We start from the raw sequence: 7842 nt of genomic DNA, 5'->3' as shown, positions 1-7842 counted from the left end.
AGGGCGGGAGGCGGTGGCGGCGGCGGTGGTGGGGCCATGGCCTGGTCCCGGTACCAGCTGGGCCTGGCCGCCCTCATGCTGCTCACCGGCTCCATCAACACCCTGGCGGCCAAGTGAGTCCTCCCGGCGGCTGGGGGGGGACCCGCACCCCCGGGGCTGGGGTCCCGTAACGGCTCCGGCCCGCCTTGGGCCCGGGGCTGGGCCCACCGTCCCGCTGGGGAACCCTCTCGGGCCTCCTCCCCGCGGCACCCACAGCCCCGCGCAGGGACCGGGGGGGGCCCTGGGGCTGCCCCAGGCCGGGCCACGGTCCAGGCAGAGCCCCAGGACTTGCCCAGTGCTCCCCAGTTCGGGGGGCTGCCATTGCACTGGGGGGGGGCGGCGGGCCTGGGCTGTGGGGTGCCCCATAGGGACTGGGGCTGCTGCTTTGGGGGTCCAGCTCTTGGTGATGGGGGAGGAATGGGGGGGTGGGCTGCACAGCCCGGGGGGGCTGGGGGTCCCCAGCCCTCTTGTGCGTGCTGCTGAGGGGTGCAGGTCTCCCGCTGTGGGTGCCGTGCCTGGCCCCGGGGTGCTGGGGAGGAGCCGTGCGAGTGCCCCAAAAAGCCAAGTAGGGTCTGGATCGAGCTCCCTCCTAGGGGGAGCCCCCAGAGCACCCTGGGGTGCTCCCAGCCCTCGCAGTGAGGATGAGGATGGTGTTCCCCAGAGGTGCCCCAGCAAGGCAGACCTGCCAGGCCGGCTCGTCCCGCTGCCACCGGACAGACGCGTGGACGTCAGCAGGGTTTTGCCGGGTGGCCAGAGTTCAGCTGGCCCCGATGTTGCAGCAGGCCGAGGTCCTTGGATGGGGAAGCTGAGGCATGGAACCCTCGTGGGGCAGGGCAGAGCTGGGAGATGGCACCGAGCTTTCAGCCAGCTCACGAGACCCGTGTGTGGCCCGGCAAAGCCTCTTGCGAAACAGAGACCCGAGCTGGCCCGTGGCGGAGGGGCTGCGGCGTGTCAGCCGGGGCTGACTCACGCTGAAATCTTGCTGGCCTGGCTGAAAAGCCCCTTGCCGATCGGTGAGGGACAGACTGGGGATTGCCCCAACTTCCGCTCGTGCCCCTTTTCCCCAAGCTCAGCAGGTCTGCAGCCGCTCGGCATCAGCAAAAAGCCACCAGAGGGGAGCTGGGTGCCTGCCTGCCTGTGTTGGGGTGCACCCCCACCCTGGGGGTGTCTTGGGGGCAGGCAGCCAGCCAGCCAGCCACCGACTGAGAGGCTGGGGGCCCCCACCCATATGCGTGGTCCCTGAAGAGGGGAGATCCTTGCTAAAACGGGCCGTGGGGACCTGTGCTGCAGCCTGTGTTTATCCAGCGTTGCCCTCTGTGCTGCTTAGAATACCCAAAAGAGGGAGTTTGTGCCCCAAAACTGTGACTGGCGATGTAAGAAGTGGGAGCCGCTGCCCCCCAGCCTGTGATCCATCATCTTTTATGGGCCCTGTGTCCCTTAGCCCCCAAGTCTTCAAGGTGGGTGACATAGGGAGGAGGGAAGGGTTCGGGGTGACCCCCCGACCACACTGTCCTGGTCTCCCCAGCACGTGACGGTGCTGCCTGGCCGGCTCTGGCCGCGCGTGCCGGCAACGATGAGCACGGGGATGCCGGATTGCGGGGCTGTGCAACACAGCGGTGTCCATTTCCCTGCCTGTCACTCAGGGCTGGGAGCTGGGCCAGGAGCTGCCGGCAGGTTGGGGCAGCCACGGTGGTGTCTCCTTCCCTGCTGTCTCCATCCCTGTGGATGTTGTGTCCCTGGAGCTGTCACCTCGGGGGGCTGGTGACCCACACGACAGCCCTGGGCTGGCTTTCGGGGTGTGCTCTGGTTCCCCACAGCCCCCTGCTCTAACCACCACCCTCTCCTCTGCCTCGTAGGTGGGCAGACAACTTCAGCGCAACCGGCTGCAGCGGGACGGAGGAGCATGGCTTCCAGCACCCCTTCCTGCAGGTGAGCCCCCCACCCAGGGCAGGACGGGTCTTGCCAGCAGGGCCAGCCCCCTCACCCGCCTCTCTCACAGGCCGTGGGCATGTTCCTGGGTGAATTTTCCTGCCTGGGGGTGTTTTACCTGCTGGTGTGGAGGGATCGGTGGAGGCCAGAGCCCAGCATGGCCCCGTCGCAGCCCTTCAGCCCACTGCTCTTCTTGCCCCCCGCCCTCTGCGACATGACTGGGACCAGCATCATGTACGTGGGTAAGTGCTGGGGACGGGGATGCTGCCTCTGTCCCCCGCTTGCCCTGTGGGGATCCGGCCATGCCTGGGGCTGGACTCAGCTGTCAGGCTGCAGCACTCCATGGTGCATTCAGTTTTTGGGGGGAATGACCCTGAAGCCGGTTAGAGGGATCTGAGCAAACCCTTCCCACCCATGTGGCGAGTTGTGGCAGTGCTCAGTAAGCTGTGTTCCTCAGGGCACAGGCTTTCCATGGAGCAGGGACAGGGGGCCGCGTCTTGGCACGAGCCTCTCTGCTGCCAGCTCTAAGTAGGAGTGGGGTTGGACGGTGTTGCTGCCTCTTCCTTCCGTTAATCACTGATCTGCTCTTAACTACGGCAGCAGACTGTTAAGCAGAGGGTTGGTGGCATTAGCCAGCTCCAGCAGCATGTGTGTGCGACTCATGGGTCTGTCTCTCCCCATCCAGCCTTGAACATGACCAGTGCCTCCAGTTTCCAGATGCTGCGAGGATCTGTCATCATCTTCACTGGGCTCCTCTCCGTGGCCTTCCTGGGCCGCAAGCTGGAGCTGAGCCAGTGGCTGGGCATCCTGGTCACCATTGTGGGGCTGGTGGTCGTGGGGCTGGCTGACCTGCACAGCTCCCACGACCAGAAACACAAGCTCAGCGAGGTGATAACTGGTACGTGGTGGCCCATAGGGGAGGTGGGATGGCCACGGCGGGAAAAAACTTCCCACGGGGTGCGTGCCTGGCTCTCCAGGCATGGCTCAGCCATGCTGCCCATCCAGTGGGCAGGGAGATGGGTGCTCAGCCTCCCCTTCCTTTCTCTCCCCTTCCTTTCTCTCCCCTTCCTTTCTCTCCCCTTCCTTTCTCTCCCCTTCCTTTCTCTCCCCTTCCTTTCTCTCCCCTTCACGCAGGCGACTTGCTCATCGTCATGGCGCAGGTCATCGTTGCCATCCAGATGGTGCTGGAGGAGAAGTTTGTCTACAAGCATGACGTGCACCCACTGCGGGCCGTCGGCACCGAAGGTCTGTTGCGACATAGTCAGGGGGGCTGAGCACTCGAGGGGTGCTGGATCCTGCAAACTCAGCCTGGGGAGGGCTGCTTTGTGCTGGGGGGATCACAGGCAGCGAAGGGGCTGCTGCTGGGGCGGGGGCTTGGGTCCCACGGGGCAGGGAGAATTAGCTGGGGCAGGGGGGGATAGGCTGCCCTGGGTGGTTCTTGTGGCCAGCACCCATCTGACCGTCTGACCCCCACTTGCACCCAGGTTTCTTCGGCTTCATCATCCTGGCCCTGCTGCTGGTTCCCATGTACTACATCCCGGCGGGCAGCTTCAGTGGGAACCCTCGGCGGACGCTGGAAGACGCCCTCGATGCCTTCTGCCAGATCGGCCACCGGCCCCTCATCGCCCTGGCCCTGCTGGGTAACATCAGCAGCATCGCCTTCTTCAATTTCGCCGGCATCAGCGTCACCAAGGAGATCAGTGCCACCACCCGCATGGTGCTGGACAGCCTCCGCACCCTCGTCATTTGGGCCGTCAGCCTGGCCGTGGGCTGGGAGACCTTCCACGGCCTGGAGATCTTGGGTTTTGGGGTGCTGCTGGTCGGTGCTGCTCTTTACAACGGCCTGCACCGACCCCTGCTCGCCCGCCTGCCCCGGCACGTGGAGGAGACCGGCGGGGTGGCCGAACGGGAGGGCTTGCTACGGGGGGAGAGCACGGCCATCAACAGTGAGAGCTGAGCCCTCGCTACCGCTGCCCCGTGTCGGGCTTGACCCCGGGGTTTATTTCCCTGGACCCTCTCTCCTCCCCTCGTCGGGAGGCGATCGGCGCGGTGGTGGTGACGCCGGCCCCCGTCTTGCTGCCGTTTGCAGGAGAAACCTCTCCCCTGCCTTGCTGCCGGGGCTCTGGGAGGGGATGGCGAGGCTGTGCCTGCCCTTCCCGGCAGGGAGCGGACCCCAGCCGGCTGTCTGGGGGAGATTGAAGCCTCTGCCCCTGTTCCCAAGGGGCTCAGGTTGGGGGGAGGGGGTGGTGGTGAGGCTGGGGTCGGGGCTGGCCCCGCTGTTCCGCGACCTGTGTCTCCCCCCAGTAAAGTGCATCTGCTCATGGCTGGCTCGCTGGGGGTCTGTGCTGGCTGTGGGGAGGGTCCTGGGGGGGATGCTGGGGGCTGGCCCCCAGGCTGGCTGAGGACCCAGCACCCAGACCCCTTTCACTTGGGGTGTGGGAGAAGGCAGTGAGCCCTGGGGTCCTGGGGGGAGGCTCCTTCCAGGCCGGGTTTGGGGGCAGCTGTGTCCTTGTGTCATCCCCCCCTCCCCATTTTGCAATATCCGATGATCGGCCCCAGGCACACACGGCTGCTTTTTGCGACATTTATTTGCTCGGCGGGTCTTGTCCCAAAGATGCACCAGAGAGCACAGTCGGGGTGTTTGACTCTACCTTTATTTTCTGTGTGTTCGGGGCCCGTGGTGGGACCCCAGCAGCGGTGGTGGCGGGGGGGAGGGCAGTGGCAGCGGCATTCAACCCCCCCCCGGCACAGGGACGGGCCGGCGGAGGGGGCTTGGGGCACCGGGGCTGCGGCGGCGATGGGGAGCAACACCCGGCTACTCTCTGCCGGAGTAAAGAAGGGAGGGGGTGAGCCATGGCGTGGCCCCCTCCCCCGCCCCAAACCCCAGCCCTGTCCACGGGGATGGCAGGGGGGGTCCCAGACTCACATGGTATTTTGCTTGTAGTGCTGAAGCGCCTGCTCGGCCACGATCTCCATGAAGCGGGGGTCCTCCCAGGAGATGTCCCCGGGCACGGTGAGGGACAGCGGCTCCGAATCGAAGAGCTGCACCGTCACCTGCGTGTCAGGGGGGGCCGAGGGGTCTTCGAGGTTGGGAGCCTTGGAGAGGACCTGGAGAGGGGGGAGACAAAGCAGGGAAAGCCGGGTTAGCCCTCACGCCGGCCCCTCACCCTGGCACCCGGCCCTGCAGCCGGCTATTATGCCGAGAGGCAGCCGGTCGGGCGCACAATCGCTTCTTTCTCCCCCTGACCCACTTTCCGTGGCCACCGGCCCTGCCTGGGGAGGGGGGGACGGGACTGGAGCCCTCTGACCGTGCCGCAGCGCCGGTGGGACTCACCGTGGTGACCTGGAGGAAGCCGTCGGTGCCTTGGGTGATGTTGGCCAAACGCGAGACCCAGCCAAACTGGCTGTTGAGCTGGTCCAGGAGGCTGGTGGTGTTGAGCATCTCGGCTTGGAAGGCGCGGAGGAGGTCGTCGTAACGGCGGGTGAAGCGTTCGGCCAGGCGCAGCGCGTCCTCCAGCTGCTCCCGCAGCTGGCTCTGGGCAGGGTCCGTCTGCCAGCAGTCTGCGGGGAGGGGGGGAAAGTTTGGGGGGGCATCAGGGGGTGTCAGGGCTCACCCCCAGCCCCGCTGCGTGCACCCCACCACATCTCCTCCCCTACGTGCGTCCCTCCTGCCCTCCCCCGGCACCGTTCACGGTCCCTGTCCCGTCCCAGCTCACCCACGGAGAGGATCTCCCGGCATTTCTCGCACTCATCCCGCATCCGCAGGCAGCCGGCCGAGTTACGCCGGATTTCCCGACACACCATGCGCTCGTTGCTGAAGTTACGAGACTCTGTGGAAAGCCCAGCCTGGCCTCAGCACCCCAGAACACTGCAGAGTGGGGGGGCGGCAGTGCCACAGACCCCCCCAACACCGGGCAGAGCTGTGGGGCCAGCCCCGGCCAACACCCTGGGGGGCCATAAAAGTGCTTTTTCCGGGGAATTTTGACACACACCCCCAGCTGTTTTTTCCCAAGCAAAGCACTCCCTGCCAACCTCCCTTTCGAAATATCCCTTTTCCCAGCCGCCCGAGCCGGGGCCGCAGTGGCAGACGGTGACGGCACCAGTAACCGGGCTGCAACCAGCGTTGCCTGCCCAAAACAAACACCTTCCCAGGACGGTGGCAGCTCCGGCAGCCAAGAGTTGGTGCAGGGAGGGGAAAACCCAAAACCCCAGGCCAGCTCTGCAAACAGTGGAGCTTGTGATTCCTGGGCTCCCATGGGGATTCTCTGATGTGTCGTATTAGGGTTGAGCTCATCCTCTAAGTTAGTCCCCCCCTAATAAGGGGGGGGGGGTGTGTGGGGTGTGCTGGGAAGCCCTGCCGGTTCCAGCCAAACTGGGGAGCCCACGACACCCAGCCCACGGCGAGCACCCTACCTGAGGCAAAGCCACCCAGTGGGTGCTCCCAGCTGCCCTGCATTTCCTCCAGCATCCGCTGCGTCATCTCAAAGAGCGGCTGGAAGAGGTGGTGGAAGCTGTGGTGGGGATGCTGGAAGAAGGGATGCAGGTCCCGGGAAAACCTCCCGCTGCGCAGGGGCAGGCGGACGTGCTGGACGGGGGGTCGGAAAGCCTCGCGGAAGCTGCCAAAGGGTGCTCGGAAGAAGGGGTACATGCGGCTGTAGACCTGGGTGCTGTCCTGGAAGATGTCATCCACCCCATCTTCCAGCAACCCAAAACGCTCTTCCAGGTCCTCGAACTGCCGCTCCTGCCGCTGGTCCCGCTCCAGCAGCGAGTCGATGCGCTCGCCGTTCACCCAGATGGAGAAGGGTGAGGAATGGTTGAGGAATTCCTCCAGCTGCCAGGCAAGGGAGCAGGATCAGGCCAAAATCCCCCCCGACCTCAGCATCCCTGGGTGCTGCGGGACCACTCACCTGCCGCCCCACCAGCCCCGAGCCGCTGCGGCACGTGCGGGAGTAGAAGCGCATGCAGGTGTGCTTGAGGCAGGGCTTGCACTCTTCCCAAAGCGCCAGCATCGTCTCGTTGCACACCTCCTGCTTCGCCGCCAGCTGCTGCTCCTTCTCCCGGGCCAGCTGCACCGCCTCCTGCAAGGCATCCGCATCCAGCCCCGAGGGCATCCCCCCCCCGCTCCCGGGACACGTGGACCCCGGGGCACGGCATCCCCCGAGCCCTTCGGATGTGCTCAGCCCAGGGGCCCTGGGTACCAGGACCACCCTCCTCATCCTCACTCACCTCCTTCCTCCTCTTGGTCTCCTCCAAGGTGTGCAGGATGGCTTGGTGGTCCTTACTGGTCTTGTCCATGAGGGTCTTCATCTGCTTCACCCCGTTGATGGCGTTTTCCACCTCCGTGTCGATGTATTTGCTGCCGGCTGCCGACATCTCTGGAGGAGGGGGGAGGAAGAGCATCCCTCGGCCGGCCGCTCCCAAGGCGGCGGTGGGAGCCCCAGCAGCGCATGCAAATATTTGCGGGTGCAGAGTCCTGTTTGTTCGCCAGCGGCCCGATTCCAGCTCACAGAACCCGAGAAAAGTGACCCAAAATCTCGCCCGGGCTGGGGGGCGCGTCTCCCTGCCCGTCACCCCCAATATTTGGGCAGCGCTGCCCGTGAATCCCCAGCTGCCCCCCGGGAATGGCCTTGGACCCCCCATCCGGCCATCGCCACCGGCTCTCGCTGTGCCCCCACCAGCCCTCGCCTGGCCAGCCCAGGGGGATCTCTGGGGGCAGGATCTTCCTTTGTGTGTCCCCCCGCAAAGCATCCGGCCCCAGCCCCTCACGGAATGATGCTCTGTGCCCCCTCCATCCAGCCCCCCGAGGGGTGATGCCGTGCCTCCTCCATCCAACCCCCCCCCGTGGGCACAGCGCTCCCCCCACCCCACAGCCAT

General features: G+C 65.8%; 2 protein-coding genes across 2 annotated transcripts in view; one reads left to right on the top strand and one right to left on the bottom strand.

Annotated features, from left to right (window-relative positions):
• The first annotated feature begins 6 nt into the window (after positions 1-6).
• On the top strand, positions 7-4008 carry SLC35F6 (solute carrier family 35, member F6). Its single transcript, XM_010583193.1, has 6 exons — positions 7-113; positions 1896-1968; positions 2039-2210; positions 2654-2866; positions 3103-3213; positions 3453-4008. The coding sequence occupies exons 1-6, from the start codon at positions 37-39 to the stop codon at positions 3923-3925; spliced, it is 1119 nt and encodes a 372-aa protein (XP_010581495.1). The 5' UTR covers positions 7-36; the 3' UTR covers positions 3926-4008.
• Positions 4009-4688: 680 nt separating this feature from the next.
• Positions 4689-7842, bottom strand: part of CLU (clusterin) — a 3450-nt gene continuing 296 nt past the window's right edge. The window contains exons 2-8 of the mRNA XM_010583192.1: positions 7195-7343; positions 6876-7046; positions 6382-6799; positions 5685-5798; positions 5303-5529; positions 4895-5076; positions 4689-4790 (exon numbers count right to left, since the gene is read on the bottom strand). Coding sequence (XP_010581494.1) covers positions 4784-4790; positions 4895-5076; positions 5303-5529; positions 5685-5798; positions 6382-6799; positions 6876-7046; positions 7195-7343 — 1268 coding nt within the window. The 3' untranslated portion in view covers positions 4689-4783. The remainder of the gene's footprint in view (positions 4791-4894; positions 5077-5302; positions 5530-5684; positions 5799-6381; positions 6800-6875; positions 7047-7194; positions 7344-7842) is intronic.

The sequence above is a fragment of the Haliaeetus leucocephalus genome, unplaced genomic scaffold (genome assembly GCF_000737465.1).
Source record: "Haliaeetus leucocephalus isolate CR32 unplaced genomic scaffold, Haliaeetus_leucocephalus-4.0 Scaffold871, whole genome shotgun sequence".
NCBI lineage: Eukaryota > Metazoa > Chordata > Aves > Accipitriformes > Accipitridae > Haliaeetus > Haliaeetus leucocephalus.
This window is presented reverse-complemented; position numbering and strand designations above follow the sequence as displayed.